Below are 20,134 nucleotides of genomic sequence, written 5' to 3'. Positions count from 1 at the left end.
TATTTTATGGTTCCACTTATATGAAGTATCTAGAACAGGTATCTCCATGGACACAGAAAATAGGTTATAGGTTACCCAGAGCTAGAGGAGGGGGAAATAGGGAATTACTACTCAAAAGGGTCAAATATAGATGGTGGTGGTGGTTGTGCAGCATCATGGACCCGGTTAATGCTGCTGAATTGTATACTTAAAATCACTGAAGTGGCATATTTTGGAATATATATTTTATCACAATGGAAAAAGCTCATGGAACCAGAAACAGATTTTAAGCATAACATCAAAAGCCGCAAAGGCAGCCAGTCAGCAACTAAAAATGCTAAAAACACTGTTCCAATTGTCCATTGCCATGTGGCAAATCACACCAAAACCATTGACTTCAAACAACCACAATTTATTATTTCTCACATAAGACTGGCCTTCTGTGGATTAACCAGGACCCAACTGGACACTTGGTTCTTCTGCAGGGCTTACTGGGAGGTCTTGCCTCTGACCATAGTCAGGTAGCAGCTGGGATACAAAGCCTGGTTTGGCTGTGGCTCTGGGTTGCTGGGCCTCCCCACCTCCAGTGACCTCTCCCTATAGTCTCTACAGCAGGATATCCAGTCCCGTGGTAGCTCAAGATTCCCAACAGCACAAAAACTGAAATTATCAAGTTTTTAAGAAATTAGCCCAATGTCACATTGGCTGTAATTGGTTATTGGAAGCAAGTCTCAGAGAGTGCCAATGCAGACTCAGGGTAGGAGTGAATGCTGGCAGCATGGTCCATTGGGGACCATGTTTGAATCAAGAAATAGCAGTCTTCACATTATTAGTTAGATACAGAAGATAACCAGTACAAGAACACATTGGGGGAAGGAGATGACGGGCTACAGTGGGACAGTCTTGCTTTTTCATTATGAACCCTTTGATGTTACTAAATTTAAGATTATGAGTGGGAGGCCCTGAGTTCAATCCCCAGTAACCCCCCTCCCCACCAAAAAAAAGTTTGTGCAGTGTTTTCAATAGCATTATAGGTAATGGTTTGGAGTCTGGGCTCTGAGTTTGTATTTTAGCCACGTCACTCACAAGCTCTGTTACCTTGAACAAATTCCATAACCATTTAGAGCCTCAGTGTTGACTCCTCTAAGATAGAACCCTAATCATACCATCCTAGTGGAGTGATTAGGATCTCATGGGGAAAGCACTTACAATGCACATAGTAGATACTCAAAAAAATGTCAGCTCTCAACAGTTAGCACACTGAACAAGCAAACCCAAGCCAGCCCACAGTAAATTCAGGATCTTAACACCTGAATCCTCATCTCCTGACTTTGTCACAAGCATGTTGAGCAAGTCGATTAACATCACCTTTAAACTAAGGAAGGAGGAGATAAGATTAGCTCCTGTGGACAGAGCTCTATCAAATTTGAAGTCAGGAAGAGCAAGATGTTGCTGTCAAAAATTACCTTGCTGAAAAATGAGACTTCCCTCCTTTGAGGAGAGAGTCCAGATTCTTTCCAGTGAAACTGTTGCTTCATCTTCATGTTTTACCCACCACGGAGAAGTAATTCATACTCATCACTCACTGCCTGCCCAAAGACCTTTCTCCTGGGAACAAACTTTATAAATCATTTGAAAAGAGTTAGTGACCATAACTCCGAGGCACTTACCGAGAACAACTGGAAAAGGACATTAACTTGGAACCAATTAAGCTGCTCCTATTAGTATCTCCTGGCCTCCTGAATGAATCCCTCTCAGAAGCCCACTCGCAGGGCCCGCCCTCAGTGAGACTGGACAGAAGTTTTCCTCCTCTTCCCACCCCAGGGAACACAGAGCTCATGTGCTTCCCTGGTATCCCAGGAACAGCCCTGTCTATCTGCAAGGTGACTTAAAATACTATCCCCTTAGAAGTCATTGCATTTAAAATACCTTTCCTTCTTTTTCCCCCATCCAGTTGAAAAAATGAATTAACAGTAGAACTTCTGACATTGGTCTATGGCTAGAGCAAGTACCATTTGGGAAGGAAGTGCTGTCCTGTTACCTTTCCAACCACACAAGCAGGCTGCTGACTGATGGCCCTTCCATACCGTGCATTGGAACTTACTGGCTGGTACCCTTGGGCAGTCTTGAGCTAGAAAGAGCACTTTAAATCAGGAGCAGCGACTTTTCCCCATGGCTTGCAGCCTGAGCTAACCTATCCGCTAGGTTAGTGGAAGAAGCATAATGGGCCTGGGTACAGCAGTCAAAGCCAACTCCCCGGTGGTCTCACCTGCAGAACTGTTCTTCCAAAAAATGTAAATTCTAACTTAGCAGTCTGCAAAGAAACCTGGCTCCCTGGCAGGCCAGGCATGGGGCAGGAGGTCACAGCAGCTAATCAAGTCCTCTCTGTGCTGGCCTATCTCATCACTGAGCCCTGGCCCCTTCCCAGCTGACCCCCCTCCTGTTGTGCTTGGTAAGGAGCAGAGCTTCCTTGCTAATGGACCTGTTTTCAGGAGCTGGAAAGGTGACTTGTAACAGCCCTTGTGTTCCCAGACTCTTCTATAATGACATTCTGCACAAGCAGATGTCATCCTTTGATTCCTTACGACCTTCTGAATTTTGGCAAATGAGAAAGCACCTGGGATTCACAGTGAGGGCCCACAGTGTCAGAGCCACTGTCACTTCTGCCCCACCCACTCTACCAGACAGTGTGGGCTCACTCACTTGTGTGGGAAAAGCCTTCTTCCTGGAACCAGGGGGCTGTGGGATGAGGTGGCTGATGCAGTGTTTTCAGACATGATTCCTGGACTCTGTGGCTGTCTCAGCTTGACAGATAAGAAAATGCTGCTTAAGTGCCCTTTCCAAGGTCACCCTACCAGCCAACACTGTCACTGGGAGGATGAGGTAAGCTTCTACGGCCCTGAGGTGTGAGACTGTCCCTGCCCTATAGATAATGACTTGTCTCTGGTGGGTGGGAAGGGTGGTTATGATGATGGATTAATTAATCTACCCAGTTAACCTGAAGTTTGGAGGTTGTACTGCAACTCTAGGGCCATCTCTTTACAATTTGTCCTTCCTTCCCAAGGCTCCTGTGGGTGCTGCTCAGTGCTAGAGTCACCAGATGCAACACAAAAAAATCTTCAGTTGATTTTATAATTTGTTTGTTTGTTAGATTTGGTTTTTTGTGACAAGGTCTTGCTATATAGCCCAGGCTGGCCTTGAACTTTTCCATCGTCCTGCCTCAGCCTCAGAATTTTAGAATATGGTCTGCTCTCTCTTTTTTAAAAACTCCTTTCAAGGGACTGGTAGAGTAGCTCAAGTGGTAAAGTGCCTGCCTAGCAAGCATGAAGCCATAAGTTCAAACCCCAGTGCCACCAACAAATAAATAAGCAAAAACTCCTTTCAAGCTGAGTCATTTTAGAAGCAAACCCATTTCTGCCTCCAAAAGCTTGTTCCATGGCTCCCATATGGGGTCTCCCTTCTTCCTCAGCCTCAATCCACAGCACCAGCACGGAATAGAACCAGACCAGTGCCAGGGGATGTGAGTTGAGTTCTGGAGATGTGCATCAGGTAGTCTTAGGGACCCAGGAGGCTTTTGCATCATCTCTTCTCTACTGTTCTATACATAGGGGACAATGCATCACAGTCATCGGGGTGATAAGGTTCAGAGCCCTCCCTCCCTCTCAGCCCCAGAGAGGCATTGGGAGATTTAAGAAAGGCACTGTGCTTCATTAAACCAATTCCAGGTGGGGGGAGCAGAGACATTTCCCCTCAGGAAACAGCCAATCCCTAAAGGAATCCAGAGGCCTTCAATGAACTGGGACAAAGATTATATCACTTAGGAAAAGCCTGGTCTTTACAGCACCTTCCAAAGATCCTAGGCATCACCAATCCATCTCCTCCCTCCCACCTCCTCACCCTCCTTCAGCCACCGTGGCCTCCATGCTGTCCTTACTTGAAGCAGACACATCCTACAGCCATCCTGACCAGAGCCCTCCCCCACCTCTCCATTCACTGTTTTATTTATTTGCCCCTTTGACTTGCAAAAATTATCATAATATTTATTTGCTTATATCATATGGCAAAAAATACTACTTTTGCATCTCATCTCCATTCCTTCCTTCTTCCTTAGCATAGGATCTCAGTTTTGATGAGCAGGCTAAAAAAACCACACTTGCCTTTCAGCCCAGTGATTAAGTGCCTGTTGCTGAGGTACAGATGAAAGTGGTTGACTGTTCTCCTTGGAAAGAGGGAGGAAGGGCAGATTATTACCCCTCTCCTTTCTCCTGCTCCCCACCCTAGGACTCACATATGGTGGCTAGAACATCTTGGGCCCACAGGTGACCTCAAGGATGACAGCCATCTGCTAAGGACAGCAGAGCAAAACAGTAGATGGAGCAGGATGGGTTCTATATCCATTGACCGCCTTCATGTGACCTCCTCAGACTTCTTGAATGTGAACTAGAGATAATTTTCATCTTCTTTAAGCACTCGTTTACTGTCTGTCTGTTCCCACCAGAATGTAAGTTCCACAAACCCTGGAACCTTGTCTAGCTCACTACTGTATCTCTAGATTCTGTAGTAAATATTTACTGAGTGAGTGAGGAACGGAGTATCGTGAGCAGTAACAGAACTCCTTCAAATCCTTCTGCCCAAATCCTGACTTTATCAGTAGATACTTAGTAAGCAATATGGTGTTGCCATACATATTGATCACAGACCCAGTGGCATCAATATTTATGTGAGTAAACACAATTTTGATATTTCCAAATGTCAGCCGTAGAAATAGTGTCACTCAGTTCCTGGGGGCATGAAGCAGATTGGCTTTGGATTTAAGGCTAAAACACTTAGGACATCTTCAGAACTCAGGAAGCTTGTTAAGAAGCGGTCTCAAGTACTACAATGTTGGCTTCTTTTCCTTCTACAGAAGAGCTACCCAAAGCTTAACTCTATTCCAATCATAAAATGTCCATGGCAGGTGGAGCTGTTTATTATTTCTACCTGGGAAGAAAGAGGCAGTTTAAAGAGTCCGTGGGCTCTGGCTAGTGGACCAGTGCCCAGGAGGTTGTGGAGTCTGAGACATGTGTGTCACCTTGAGGGATTACAACTTACTGCAGATACAGTTTATGAATCAGTGAGGGTGGCTGATGGTATTTCCAGTTCTCCCAGGCACAGTGCTGGAGTTAGGAGTGACCTAAATTCTAGTCCCACAATGTAACATGCTGGCCATGAGACCTGGAGCAAGACCTCCACTTCATCTCCAAAACAGGTAACGCTTTGAGGACCATGTGAGATAACATATGTAGAAGTAAACTAACTTTTCTATATAAAGTTTGTGTGTGTGTGTGTGTGTGTATACATATATATATATATATATATATATATATATATATATATTTTTTTTTTTTTTGGCAGTACTAGGTGTGATTGAACTCAGGGCCTCACGCTTGCTTGGAAGGCCTCCACCACTTGCACCATGCCCTCAGCCCTTTTTGCTCTGGCTGTTTTGCTTTATGCTGGGCCGGCCTGGAACCTGACCCTCCTATTTGTGCTTCCCAAATAGCTGGGATGATAGGCATGTACTACAGTGTTTAGCCATTTGTTGAAATGGGGTCTCATGAACTTTTTTGCTAGAGTTGGCCTCGAGCCTTGATCCTCCTGATCTCTGCCTCACAAGTGTTTGCTAGGCAAACACTCTAACATTTGAGCCACTCCTCCAGCCTTTTTTGGCTTTTTTTTTTTTTACAAGTTATTTTTCAGATAGGGTCTTGTGTTTTTGCCTAGGGCCAGCCCAGGACCTATACCTGTACCTCCCACATAGCTGGGATTATAGGCTCATGACACCACATCCAACTTACTTGCTGAGGTGGGGTCTTGCTAACTTTTTGCTTCTCCAGGCCTCAAACTGAAGTCTTCTTTTGCTCCATCTTTTGAGTAGCTAGGATCACAGGTGGGATCACTGCACCTGACCCACAGCCTTTTGCAGGGAGTGGGGGTGTTGTGGGTGGCCAGGGTTTATATATAGACCAGGCTGGCCTGGAACTTTGTCATCCTCCTGCCTCCTGAGTATTGGGATTATAAGGTGTGCACCAACACACTGAGAAAAATTTGACTTTCACTCAATTTTTAAACAAGTACAAAGCATTTATCAGAAGACTGGCATGTCCTTGATAAGCTGGGTCCCCAAGTCTACCTGATGTACATCTCTTTGACCCACTAATTTCTCTCTAGTACCGAGTTTGAGTCACATCATAGAATCTGGTATTGAATGCCACCGAGTTTTCTACTGTAAGTGCTGATGGCCTTTTAGTGAATGTAAGGAAAAGGAGAGAAGTGAGGACCCCAGTAGCCTCAAATTCCAAATAAGGTTAAAAAAAACTCAAGCAAAATTTCTCAGCATCCAAACACCAATTAGGCAGGTTACACGGAAAGATTTCTAAAAGCAGCAGTGCAGTGGCAGACTGACAGGTGAGCAGATGGGAGAACCATCAACTTAAATTTATTTCACAGCTTATAACTCAAATGAGCGTCCCAAAGCCACAACAGCTGGCCTTTTATTCTGCTCGCTTTTGTCCTTTGCTTTGCACATCTCTCAGGAGGAGTAGGCCTGGATTATACTTCTATAGCAGTCTGTCTGTCTGTCGGGCTTTTACTTTGCAGGGGAAAATGCTTTGTAGCAAAACAAACCCATTGTGTAAGTCAGGTTTTTCTGTAATGTCTGCTGCTTCCACCAGCTATGAAGTTTCTAGGCTCTGGAAGTCAATGCCAATGGCTTTTAGCTTCCATTTTCATAACCACATGCATTACCCATGTGATTGCTAGTATCTGATTCTAAGTAAATGCAATTTAACCAAACACTGAAAAAGTGAGATCTTTAGATTTGCAGGAAAAAATGTTTTTGCAAATGTTACAGTGCCTCTAAAAAACCTCAGCGGCCTTGAATTTCTAATCATAAGTTATTCTGGAATCTTTCTGAAGTTTGAGACTGTCCCATGCAAACTTGATTTGAGTTTCAAGCAACAGGGAGGGAAGTCATCAAATTTGGAAAGGGTTATCTTTTGTCAATCATGGTCCTTTGTGGAATACTGTGCTGACAGAGGACAGTGGAGAGATGGTATTCCATGGCTGAATGGAGGGCTTGATACTACCCAGAGGGGATTCTGTTCCAGTAATTGCATCCAATCGGACCTTCTGCCACGTTGCAGGTATAGCATCAATATCACTCATTAAGTCGTACGCCGGTACACTTTCCCTCCCAATGGCTGAGTCACTAGCAGAATATATTTTCTTCCAAAGTGTTTGTTTTCATTGTTGCCCTTTAAAAATAATGAGTTCATTCTATTCCCTTGCAAGAAAAGTTACTCTAGACTGCTTTGAAATTGTATATCTTTTGTTGAGCTCATTTCTGTAGCTATTCCCCAGCTTTGTGTGCTGGGGAACACAACCCCGCCACTCCTAAAGCTCCCAACCAAGCTGCCTCAGACCTGATACATAGAACTGGCCAGCACATTTGACCTTTATATTGTTACCCTTGGGCAGGTAGAAGCCATGCAAGTTTCAGGTGACCTTATCATATGACCAGAGATCAAAGGTCAGCAGCTCCTAAATGTTCAGCTGTCAAGGAAGCCCATTCACCACTTTATTATGTAACTGACAAGCCGGCAAAAGAACCCGTGGTAAATCCTTCTCAACCTTCTGCCTCTTGGATTTACACCCCAGTGGTGGGCCAAGCAGTCTCACATATTAAGTGGTTCTAGGGCCCTGCCTGGAACCTCCCTAAGGGAGTGAGGAGGACTTCAGGGGACCTGCTTATGTGCTGGACCCAGGAGCCACACCTGAGTCTGGTTTCCTCTGAAATGGAAATGAGCCCAGTGTTGGTTCTTTATAGACCCAAAGACACCTGTTCAGCCCCTCACCACAACCTAGCTTCAGCATCTTTGTGATCTTTTGGGGCAGGTTAGCATCGTACATTGTCTACCTGCTGGCCTGATCCTGAGTCACTTATGAAAACTAAGATTCTCAGAACCTTCCTCTGGATAGCCTTACTTGGGGGTGAAAAATGTTTTTGAGGGGTAGCACTGGGCTTTGAACTCAGAGTCTCATGCTTGCTAGGCAAATGTTCTGCCTCTTGAGTCACTCTCCAGTGTTTTTCAGGCACGGTCTTTAGCTATTGCCCAGGCCCACCTTCAACCACAATCCTCCTACCTCCCCAGCCCATCCTAGGGTACCTGGGATTACAAGTGTATTCCACAATGCCAGGCTTATTTTTGAGATAGGGTCTCGCTAACTTTTGCTCAGTCAGGCTGACCTCAAACTGTAATTCTTCTATCTCCACCACCTGAGTATCTGAAATTATGCCTGGCCTGGGAAACTATTTTTAACAAGGGCCCAAAATGATTCTTTTGATGTCAGTATTTTGGAATGGTAAATAGAGCTTGACATTTGTAGTCAGCCAATTTTAGCTTCAAATCCTGACTCAGTCCCTTATTTGACTAAGAAAGCTTGGCTGGATTAATTAATCTTCTGGGCTTCAGTTTTCATTTAGATTAGAAAATGTACTGAATACCTGGCATTCGATATTTGTTATTGGCTATCTGTAATGTTTTTATGAGCATTAGTACTATGCCTTTGATCTAAGAGGAGATGTCATTGGAAAGGCTAGCATGAAGTAGAATAACTTTATTGTATCTCCCATGGCAACCAAAACCTCCACTAAGCTTCCAGGACAGTTTTCAGAGGGACAGGAGTAAGGGATGCTGTGAGCATCATGTGGGTGGGAAGGAGCCATGGTGGAGACTGCAAATACTGCAGTAGGAGGGGAAGGGGCCTGACACTTCTCCCGGCCCCTAAAGAAAGAGTAGAACTGGCTGGTCAAAAGTGTCCCTGACTTTTATAACAGCAAGAAGCTCTGATCTCCTTCTCTTAATCAGTGGCCTCTTGGAGGTGTTATCTGAGCACCTTTATCACTTACTCTATAGTCCTTTGTTCTTGGTAGAAACTTTTCCATAGGCCAGTGGAACTCTCAGCAGTGATTCCGAGTGGGAAGAGGCCCTGGGTCCATAAGCCAGGAGGACAGGAAGCCCTTATCAAAGGAAATCTCTTTTGGAATCTCCTAAAAAAAAAAAAAAAGTGATATGTATTTTATTTGTCAATTTTTCATCACCGTGCCAAAATACGTGACATAAACAACTTAAAGGAGAAATGATTTCTTTTGGCTCACAGTTTCAGAGTTTCACTCCATGGTCACCTGGCTCCATTGCAGTTGGCCTGTGCTGAGTCAGAGCATCATAGCAGTAAAATCATGTGACCGAGGAGGCTGTTCACCTTGCAGAGACCAAAAAGCAGGGTGAGGCAGGGAGATGAAGAGGCTGGAGGCAAGATATCCCCTTCAAAGGCACACCCCCAGTGACCTGTTTCTCCACCATCCCCAATAGTCCATTTAATTATGAATCCATCAATGAATTCATCCATTGACAAGGTCAGTGCCTTCATGATCCACTCACTTTCCAAAACCCCACCTCTGAACATTGTATTGGGGACCAAGCCTTCAACACATAAGCTTTTGGGGGATACTTCATGTTCAAATCATGACATTTACGGTTATTGTGCTATATAGTATTGTTAATATTGTATTTCAGACAAATTATAAATCACTCAGTTGCTGAAGAAAAAGAGTGGGAGCTATGACAACCATCGTTTATACAGGAATGCCTTTGGGTTTAAACAAATGTGGAGAACACAAGCCAGTTACGGCAGGTGGATGTCACTTGTACTATTTCATTCTCCACGTGAGCAGAGCAGTAGAGTAGGCACTCTAGCAACAGGTTGACTGCTTTTCCAAGATCCAGACAGCAGGGTTATCCGTGCTGAATGCCTAACATTTCTTGGAAAGTACTCAGTTATCCATGTGACTATATGGCATCAACTTGATGTTCAAAAGCATTTTTGTTATATTTGGTAGTCAAAGCATTTTTAAAGCATCTAAATAGACTACCTTGTTTCAGACTCCTCACTCCTTCCCAGAAGTGTTAGACCCCAAAGTAGATTTGTAGGCAGTACAACTTAAGTCAAGCTCAACATCTTACATGGTGGTGCTTGAATAGTACTACCTGCTAGAAAGGCCTATTGACTAGGAGGGGGAAGAGCTGACCTGTGAGCAAGTTTGGCTTTTCCTTTTACTCCCTCTCTGATATGTGTTGACTTTACTGATCTGGAAACATTAACATGTAGTATACAGGCAAGAGATTAAAAGCCTTTCAAAGAGAGAATGAACATGTCTTTTGTTGACTCATTTAGGAGTTGGTTTAGCTTAGTGATTTTGCATTAGGTAAACTGAGTTATACAAAGTTCACAGCCTGGTTTTATAAACCCATCTTTGTCAAAGTAAACATGAGGGTAGATATAAGTAGTACAAAGTGGCTATTTCTTTGTAAAGTTTCCCATGGCCAATGAATCAGTTCATTACCTCATTCTTTTCAGAAGATTTGGTGTCAAGGGCAAGATTACTACAAAGTGGACTGCGTGCTCTCTCACTATGGACTGGAAAGAACTGTTTGGAACAAAGCATGGAATGGCCTCTTCCCTAAAGTTAGACTTTAAATAAAGGGGTTAAGGTAGACATCATGGAGATCAAAGTTATATGAAAATACCCTAAGTTATATAGAAAGTGCTGTCAGGGATTTTGATAACCATATCAGATGAAAAATGCTCACCTTTAAACACTGGAATCACCCTACATGGCAGGTCCTCTGACTCTAGGGGTCCAGGAAGGCTGGATGAAGCAGAGATATTTGGGTGCCATGTTGATCTCCTGCTCCTCCCAAAGCATGAGGCCTGAGAGAATTGCTGTGCCTTTATGTCTCTATGCACTGCTGTTTTCATGCTGAACCCCTGCACTTAGGTTTTGTAAGTTAATGTAGATCTGAGGCCTCTTAAGCCTTGAGACTGGCTTGCATTGTTTCAGGGACTGCATCCCACATAACCAATACCCCAAAATAGACCTCTGTCTAACATTAGCCAGAGTGACTGTCAGCTCCTTACTATAGATTAAAAAAAAAAAAAAAGAAAACCTGAATTGAAGAAGAATAGACATTTTTAGTTATTGAATATTTTCTGATGAAGTTGTTAGTTTGAACTTCTCTTGCCTTTAGATGTGGCATTTACTTCATTTTTATTTTCAAGTGTTATAAACCCTTCTGGATAATATTGCATGAACAGCTATGTTTTAAAATAGAATGTATATCCTGTTGGAAAAGGGCCATTGAGGCATAATTATATATTAATGTGGTACTTGACATATTTTGGAGCACTTTCATGTACATTATTTGATCTTATTTTCACATAGCCAAGTGAAGCAGGGGAATATGGACTTCAGGTAACAGTTGAAGAATGGATGATATTTTGTTCAAGCTTGCCCTGGGAGTATAACTAGAGATGGTCCATGCCCTTTAAAGATGAAGATACCGTCATCTATTTTGTATTTCTGTAGTGAATGCATGCTTGTGTTATAAGAACCTCAAAGTCATTAGCATGAAAAGAAGAAAAATAAGGATTATCAGTCATTTGCCAAAATGATAATCCTTCTAGAACAAAAAATATAGAAACCAACAAACAAACAAACAAAACAAAACAACATTTTTTTTTTTTACTGGTTTTGCTCCTAAAATGGTTTGGAATCTCTGAAATACCTAAATTTGACAAGAATAGCTAAGTGGTCAATGAACAGGATCCATTTTAGTCCAAATGGAAATCCCCAAAGAAGATGAAATGTAGTAGATATGGCAGCCAGCCAGAGGTCCAGGGGTCTGGCCCAGCCTGGCCCAGCTATTCTGCTTACATTAGGTAAGCAACCCTCATGCAAAATGGGATCCAAATACCAGCCTCTGTCCTCTTTCCCAGGTGATTGTGAAAGTCTAATAAAACAATGCTGTGTATTGAGATTCTTTGGGACATTCAACCAGCATACAAAATGTCATTGTTATTTTCATCAGCAGTTGTTTTCCTCTTTTAGTGGTTCATTTTTCTTATCTTCTTTTGCCCTGTACTTAGCAATATTTCTCCATGGAGTTCTAGTGTGTGTGTGTGTGTGTGTGTGTGTGTGTGTGTGTGTGTGTGTGTGTGTGTATGAAGCTTGTTTATCCTGATGAATCTATTAGCAGAACCATTTCTCCTGAAATCTTTATCATTGCCTCGAGAGTAATGGAAGTGTTACCTGTCCTTCTTTATTTGTTGCAAACTTTAGGGACAAGAAAGAAGACAGTGTATGTTTTCTTAAAATCAATGGCCAGCACATTACTGTAAAACCTATTGATTAAAAACACAAAGTATAATATTAGTCATTTAGTCTGTGAAGTCATGCAATAAGGGAAGAAATTTATCCTTTGACTTTTGCATTAACCTTTTATTGACTGCTTGCATACCCATAATTAACACACTTTAGCTAAAGTGGTTAATTTTAACATGGCGACCAGTGTTCACTAATGTAGCTGCCATCTTGATCATCCAAATGTAAGTGCAGCCCTGGGGGAAATCATTGGGCAGTGAAGCCCGTATGAGTTACACCTTGGGATGGGGGCCGGGGGACCTCTGAACAATCTGCTAACCAGTATGACACCTTCCGGTCACTTCCTTCTGTCGTTAGGTCATTCAGAGGAACCATTCCTACCTAAGGGACTTTTGGAATCCTTTGAATTGAAATAATGTGAACTTGAGAAGAAACAAGATGAAGTGTGTGTGTGTGTGTGTTTATACACAGACATGTATAATTTTCCTTTGCTAGTAGTAGTGCTACTAATTTAAAATCTAAGTTTACTTGCTAACCCTAGAAGCATCAAAACAGGGTTTTTCTTACTGTTTAGCTGGGTTTCATAGAACTTGATAATGACACTGAGTTGGGGGGAGTCTTATTGACATTTTTTACAAAGATCATCCACTCTGGTCATGAAAACTGACCCATTTTCCTGCAAAGGCCAATGTGGATGAACTAGCATCCCCTTCGCTTTTGGGTAGAGATTTATCCCAAATAGAAATTTTATTAGAAGCAAAGATATATAACTATATGTAATTATACACACACACATACACACTATGGTTATTTCCACATATAGTTACATATGTAAAACTATATATTTAGTCATATATACACACACTATTTTTTTCCTATACATACATGTCCATGATAAAGTTTAATTTATAAATTAGGTACAGGAAGAGAGTAACAATAACTAATAAATCAGAACAGTTGTAACAAAGTGGTGTAATAAAAGTTACATGAATGTGTGTTCTCTCTTTTTCAAAATATCTCGTACTACACTCACCCTTCTGATGATAATGATGTGTGATGATACAACACCCATGTGATAAGAGGAACCCAGGCGAGTAACATAGACATTGTGACATAGCCTTAGGTCACTGTTGACCTTCTGACGAGATGTTAGGAGGATCACCTGCTTCCAGTGATTCTAGATCATCAAGCCATGATAATGTCTTCAGGTAGCATATACAACATGATTGCATCGAACAAAGAGGTGACTCACATCCTGGGCAGAATGGACATGAATGACACAAGATTTCAGCACTCTACTCAGAACAGTGCACAATTTAAAACTTAGGAGTTATTCAATTTTCCATTGAATATTTTTAGATCATAGTTGACCATGGGTAATTGAAAGCACAGAAAGCAACCCCACAGATAAAGGAGACTACTGGAGTATCATCTTTCTTCTTGTTATTGTTTATATCATCCCCTTGACAGACAAACCCAAGGCTCATCCAGGTAAAGACTCTGTCCCAGTTGTCATGAAGCAGCCACCCAGGAGCCCAGAGACCACACCCTTACCCATGCTGTGACAGTCTCTCAATTCTCCCATCTTAGGACACTGAGGTCCAAGAAGGCAGAATGAGCAATTTTAGGAAGAGAAATAAAAACCTAAAGAGGGCATACCTCCAGGTCATTCTCCACCCTTTCTTTTCCTGTCCCTTGGTCTAGTGTGATATTGAGTCCCATAGTACAATTTGAGTTGGGGTGTCTGTCCTTTATCATAGGTAAATAATATCTATAGGTAAATAATACCAGTGAGGGCTCTGCTGGGCCCTGTCACTATCATTGGAAATTGGCAAGAAGCACTGGACATCAAAGGAAGAATTTTACAGCAGTCCTGAAATTGCTGAATTAAGGCCTTGAAGAAATTCAGTAAAGGGTTCTCATGCTAGCATGGAAAGAGGCTCTGAGCCTGCGTGAAAACAAGGTAGTCCCTCCATACCTCCCCACTGTCCCTGGATGAGAGCAATGACAGAAGACTGGGGAACAGCTTTGCCCAAGAGCACAGCCAGTGACTTTGAGCAGTGCACACTCCACACACAGGCAGACCTCTGCATGGGTTTTCATATTTTTAATACTTCCTCAAAGCAAGGAGGTAAACCCCATTTGACAGGTGAAGACGCATCTCTATTGACATTTTACAGACCTTATGATATTCTAGGTGGATCGACACTTATCATAGCCCTTTAATCTGCCAAGCAGGATAATGTGTGCACAGATAATTTATCCACTGTGAGATTGAAATGCTCAATTTGGAATAACTTTCGCTACCCAGCAAATTGAGCATTGCTCTATGATTCTGAGGCAGGGAGAAAGCGCAATTTAAAAAGCTTTGCAGAGTTCCTTTGTAATTAGTCGCAGCCTCTGTTGAATATTAATTGTCCCCTCGTCCCTTTCAAGTGATTTAGAGACTGTCACCAGAGCTGTGGAGATACACCCTGAGAAGGACCAGAGCGAGCAGCATGGTCTCCAGCACCTCTTGTGAAGTGGGCGGCAGAACACGCCCTCTTGTCCTTCGTGCAGTGTGTGCTTATCAGTGCAAACAGTTTAATATTTATGCTAAGAGGATTGTCAGAAGCAGCTTCCGTTGCTTTAATTCTTGTTTTAAATAAATAATGAGAACATTTAAACACATTACTCTTCTTGGGGCCCTGAGGTCAGCTAATCTTATTATTTATGAAGTGCTGTGCTACATAACAGTACTTAGTACATGTTAACAGACGCTATTATCAGGGCCTGATGCAAAGAGCTGAAGATATATTGGAATGGTGCATGTAATGTACGACGGATTGAGTGCATGGGAAGCTGGTATGGCAATTAACCACATGCAAAGATAGGTGTAAAGTTGAAGTGTGCTTTCCCCTGGGGATCCCTCACCATTAATAATTCCCCAGAGGAGATGTCGTCTTTCGGTTAGAAACCTTCTCTGCCATCAGGCCTCAAGTGGGGCTAGGATTTTCCATCCTCTGACCTCTTCATAGTCATTTCTGCACAGGCAGAGGAATGGGGATGACTGCTTTTTAATTGATTTAGAGAAAAATTCAGAGGGACCAGAGCTCCTATACAGCTCCTCCAAGCTTGCTCCTTGCATTTGGTCTTGGTGCATGCGCTCTGCCAAATGCTCCAAGAGCATGGCAAATTGTTTCCTTCTCTCTGGTCCTCATTTTGCAATAAATAAAGCTAAAGCCACAAAGCCTTCCCAGCCCTCTTAAATAAGCTCAACTCTCTGAGAAGTAAATGCCTGCCAAGGTGTGATGATGTCGCCCCAACTTTTTCCTAGGAGGCTATAATTTAGCTGCATATAATTAATTTCTCTACTATTGATGAATAATCCATTTAATAAAAACCATGATTTAAGTGTTTTCCTTAGGGACTAACTCTTGCTAGCCTCTTAATTTAATTTTGTGAAAGTTTCCCCATCTATTCATCAGTGAAATGATTATTAACCTCTATTTGCATATATCCTTATAAACCACTCTCTCCTTGGAGTGCCTTTTTCTGAGCCCAGCAAGCTGGGACACTTGTAAATCTCTAGGATCTCCAAAGTCAATCCCAGTCTGTAATATTGTTTAATCTATTCTTGGACATTTTAATGCAGTAAATTCAATTTAATCTTTCCCAGTAATCTAGTAATACATTGAAATCCCACAAACATTTAAATCTGATAATGGCTTAATCACACACTTTAAATAACAGTGGAGATAATGAAAAAATAATTCACCATTTTAAAGGCAGAGTAACTGAATTTCCCTGATGATTGGCCTTCCTGAAGCCACCCGAGATGATACAAATCGGGGAATCAGAAAAATTAAAGCCCCAGCACCAGAAGGAATAATTCTTCTTAGAGACCCCTGCTTTCTGCCTTGCAAATTCATTCTTCCCATGATCACCACAGAAGATTGTTTTGGAGAGCGCTTACCAATGTTTGTCTCCAAGTTTCCCTTGAGTTTGGATCTTCTAGAAACGTCCCCCAATGGCTTAATTGCCTGTTTTTATTCTTCCAGGTGCCAGTCCAGAATCGCACGGACTTTACCAATGGATCAGAAACCAGACTGTCGACCATATTGGGAAAAGGATGACCCTTCCATGCCTCTGCCCTTCGATCTCACAGACATCGTGTCGGAGCTCAGAGGTCAGCTTCTGGAAGCAAAACCCTAAACGGAGCACAAGTCTTAGGTAGAAGAGGAAAAGATATCTTTGACTTTTCTCCTCTGACCTTGGACAAGCACAGTGTAGACTTCTCATCCTTAGTTTGTAGAACCTTGGTCCCAGTTCAAAACAGCTAGGGAATGAAGCCCGTGAATATTAAAATGTTGAAAAATGACACAGTATTATAGTCCAATTTGCTATCAAACAAGAACTTCCCCCAGAAAACTATTATCCATTTGGATTTTTTTTTTGTGGGTGCCTTTTAGCCCCCAAGAGTAGCAACAGAGATGAGCCCAGGCTGTAACAAACCTGACCTACTTTCCTCCTTAGCCAACCACCTCAGAGTCTTGGAGTGAACCCAGTCATGTGGGGCAAGCAGAGATTCAGTTTCTCACCATACCCCCTAGATGCTGCACCATCAGGTATAGTAGCTGCTAGATAGCTGTGGCTACTCAGATTTAAAGTCAATTTGAATTTTAATTGAAAAATTCTTTCATCATTTGCCCTGGCCACATTCCAAGTGCTTAACAGCTACATGTGACTAGTGACTACTGTTTTGGACAACACAGATAGGGAACATTTTCATCATTGTGGGAAGTCCTCTTGGATCATACATCTATAAAGTTGGAGAACAGGCATTCCCTTATCCATTTCTCTGTAGCCACTGTTCCCATGGGGGAAAGAAATGAAAAGAGCAGTGACTCTGAAAGAAGCCTCTTCCCTTCTCCAAGACAAGGCTCAGTAGAAGCCTGACCCCTGAGTTCTACACTCCACACACGGGAATGGAGAGGCATTAACAAGGAAAGTAAAGCTAACCTCTGTATTTACAGTTTTCTTGGTTCAATGACACAGACCTAGCCCTATTTACATTGCTTTATGGATTTAACCAACATAATACCATTTTTTCGTAGAATTCCCCCATTCATAGGTAATGACAGGTAGCACTGAGGCTTGAAATACCCCCAGTGTCCTATCCTAATGACATTGGAGCCTCAGGGAGATCACGCAGAGTAGATATTGAGCTTAGGCTGTGGTTCCAGAGTGCCTGAATTCGACTCCCACTAGCTCTGTGACCTCTGGCATACTCTTGTGACTCAGTGCCCTCATCAGTATAGTAAGGACGCTAAAGGCACCAACTCCCAAGACAAAGATTACATGATCTAGCTACAGACTTCAAACAATTTCTGGCACATGTCTAAATACCCAGTAAATATTAGTGTTGCTACATAGTGATAAGCAGACCTGATGTACATGTTTTCCTCCCTCTTCCTTGAGCCCTATCCCTGGTGGGTCTTGTGATACCCTGAAACATCTTTCCCTTTCTGGCTTCTCCTGCCCTTCAGTGGCCCCAGAAATTGTGACAACAGTTAACCCCTCTCCTCAGCCCCTCGACTTCAATGTAGCTGTTCACAGTAGTTTAGAAGATGGGGACTTTTGCCCTGCAGAGGGGCACCGAGAACAAACCCTTTCCTGCCATCAAGTTCTCATTGGTTCATGGTACATATTCATTCCCAGAGTTAGCTGCAGAAAAGCCACATTTCACAAGGTAGCCAAGGGTTTATCGTGTTGAGACTCGAGTCTCTGAGACCTTGGATTGCATCCCTAATGTCTTTGGATCTCAATTTCCTCATCAGTAAAAGAGAGGCGCTGTGCTACCTCGCAGGATGGTTACACAGATTAAAAGAAACAATGTAGGTAAGGAGCGCATGGCACAGACATCACAACTGGGCCACTTCCCTCACCACACACTATCTCAGTGTTTTATGGAGGCCCCCATAGTGTTTCTTCTTTGTTATATTTCATTAGGTGCCAATATTTAAAACTTGGGAGATTCCACATAAAATAAAAATGTCTACATTCTCTAAAACTCGAACCCCTAGCAGTCTTGGGCTCCACCCTATCGTGGCAAGATCTCAATGTATCCTCCCGCTCTGGAGCAGCCATGACCCTCTGGTTTGCCACCGACCCTGTTCCTCCCTGTCATCATTTATTGTAACCCTCACCTGCCCCCCCTTCATGTCAGCACTTTCCAAACCTGCTTGCTTGTACCCCTGTAGTAGCAATCAGTAATGTTTAGTGCTCACCCCATTATATGTGTATCCCTATTGAATTGTACCCATGAGCTGCTTGTACTAGTAAGTTGTGTGCACCATTAAACCTTCATATACAGTAAAGATAGTGAAAGGATCAAATATGACACCAAAGAGGCTCTGTGCTTTCTCCTTGCACACCAGCAAGTGGGCACACATGACTGGCCTGGTTGGAGCCCAGATGGATGGAGGCAGTTCTCAGATTCTCCAGGTATAGCCAGGTGATGTACAAGGGGTTGGAGAAGCCACCGCCTTAACTGAATCTGAAAGGCAATGTCACATTTTTCAGAAGAAATGGTGGCTTTTGGAGCTCAGTGTGCTGAGGCTTATGTGTGCTCAGGTGAACAGGAGTCGAGAGCTGACGGAAAGGTGGTAGTGAGGGCAGTGACCCAGGGAAGGCCTACACCTCCCCTGTGAACTGGGGCAGGAGGTTACTGGGAACATGGGTCCAGAGGCCCCCACACCTGTAGAGATGAGAGGAGATGAGTTGAGTTGGCAGGCTGGCCTGGACCACCTTTGGTCAGCACTAGTCCCCACCTGCCTTCTTGGCTGTGGAGTCCCAGTTGTCCTGAGAAGAGTGATCTAAGGGACCCCTTCATCCCCAGGTACTTCCAGACCCGTGGCATGGGGAGCCCTTGGGGCCAAGGACACATCTCCACCTTCCTGTGCCTCTGGCTTCTGGAGGTCCAGGATACCGATTCCAATGGGAACCAGCTGGTTGGGGAATGGAGGGGAATCAGTGACAGAAAAAGGCTAATAGATCAGCCAGAGGGGTGGTAGGAAAGAGCTTTCTGTGAGAGGGAACAGTGGGCACAAGGTCCCCTAGGCTGGGGAGCAGTTGGGAGGCAGGGAGGGGGGAAGGGGGAGAAAAAGACCCCCGGTGGCCCAGGCAGAGAAAACAAGGAGGAGAGAGGAGCAATGCAGGGTAGCAATGCAGGGCGGCAGAAGCCACTCTGGGGTTTGATTTCACCTGCCCTGAGAAACGGAGGGCTTCACACAGGTGGGCACAGGGTAGCTTGATAAGGCATTTTTGTGATCTCCATGGTGAGTCCATGACTCCCTGGATTCCAAGGGTCGTGGTGGGGGCACACGGCTCAGCTGGGGGGAGGGGGGCAATGGAGCAGCTTCCCATCTGGGAATCTCACCAGGTGGACGAATGCCGTGACGAGCACCTGAGTTACCTCCATTTGCAGAGTTTATCCGAAGCAGCATCCACACACCCCACACACATTCATGCCTGCTCTCTGGGCAGCCTCCAGGTGGGACAGTTTTCTAGACAGCAAAGGCCTCGCTTGTGACACAGTTTTAGTAATGAGCAACCACTAACTGAATGGAGGATGCTGGAATTGTGATTCTGTTTAACGGATGCCACACGCTCACTCAGGAGAAGATTTTTGTGTGTTTCCAAGGGCAGGTATTTTCCAATGCAACATTTTTTCTCCCTGCTCTAGTTAAGACTGGTTTTACCACTGGGCAAATTGCATACATTTGGACCCATGCCGCACTAAATACTGTTTATTTTGGAGATCTGTCAGAGGCAAGTGCACGGAAGACAAGGGGATTCAGGTTTGAAAAGGCAATTCTCATCCAAACAGATTCAGATGGAGCGAAGCGGCGC

At 43.5% G+C, this 20,134-nt stretch overlaps 1 protein-coding gene across 1 annotated transcript in view; it reads left to right on the top strand.

Annotated features, from left to right (window-relative positions):
- The window catches only part of Fto (FTO alpha-ketoglutarate dependent dioxygenase), a 391,597-nt gene extending 372,967 nt beyond the window's left edge, over positions 1 to 18,630 (top strand). Inside the window, exon 9 of the mRNA XM_074055988.1 lies at positions 16,282 to 18,630. Within this exon, the coding sequence (XP_073912089.1) occupies positions 16,282 to 16,435 (154 nt within the window). The 3' untranslated portion in view covers positions 16,436 to 18,630. The remainder of the gene's footprint in view (positions 1 to 16,281) is intronic.
- The last annotated feature ends 1,504 nt before the right edge of the window (positions 18,631 to 20,134 follow it).

Source organism: Castor canadensis, chromosome 15 (genome assembly GCF_047511655.1).
Source record: "Castor canadensis chromosome 15, mCasCan1.hap1v2, whole genome shotgun sequence".
NCBI classification, from domain to species: Eukaryota; Metazoa; Chordata; class Mammalia; order Rodentia; family Castoridae; genus Castor; species Castor canadensis.
The sequence above is the reverse complement of the archived record's forward strand: the minus strand, read 5'-3'. Positions and strand labels throughout refer to the sequence as shown.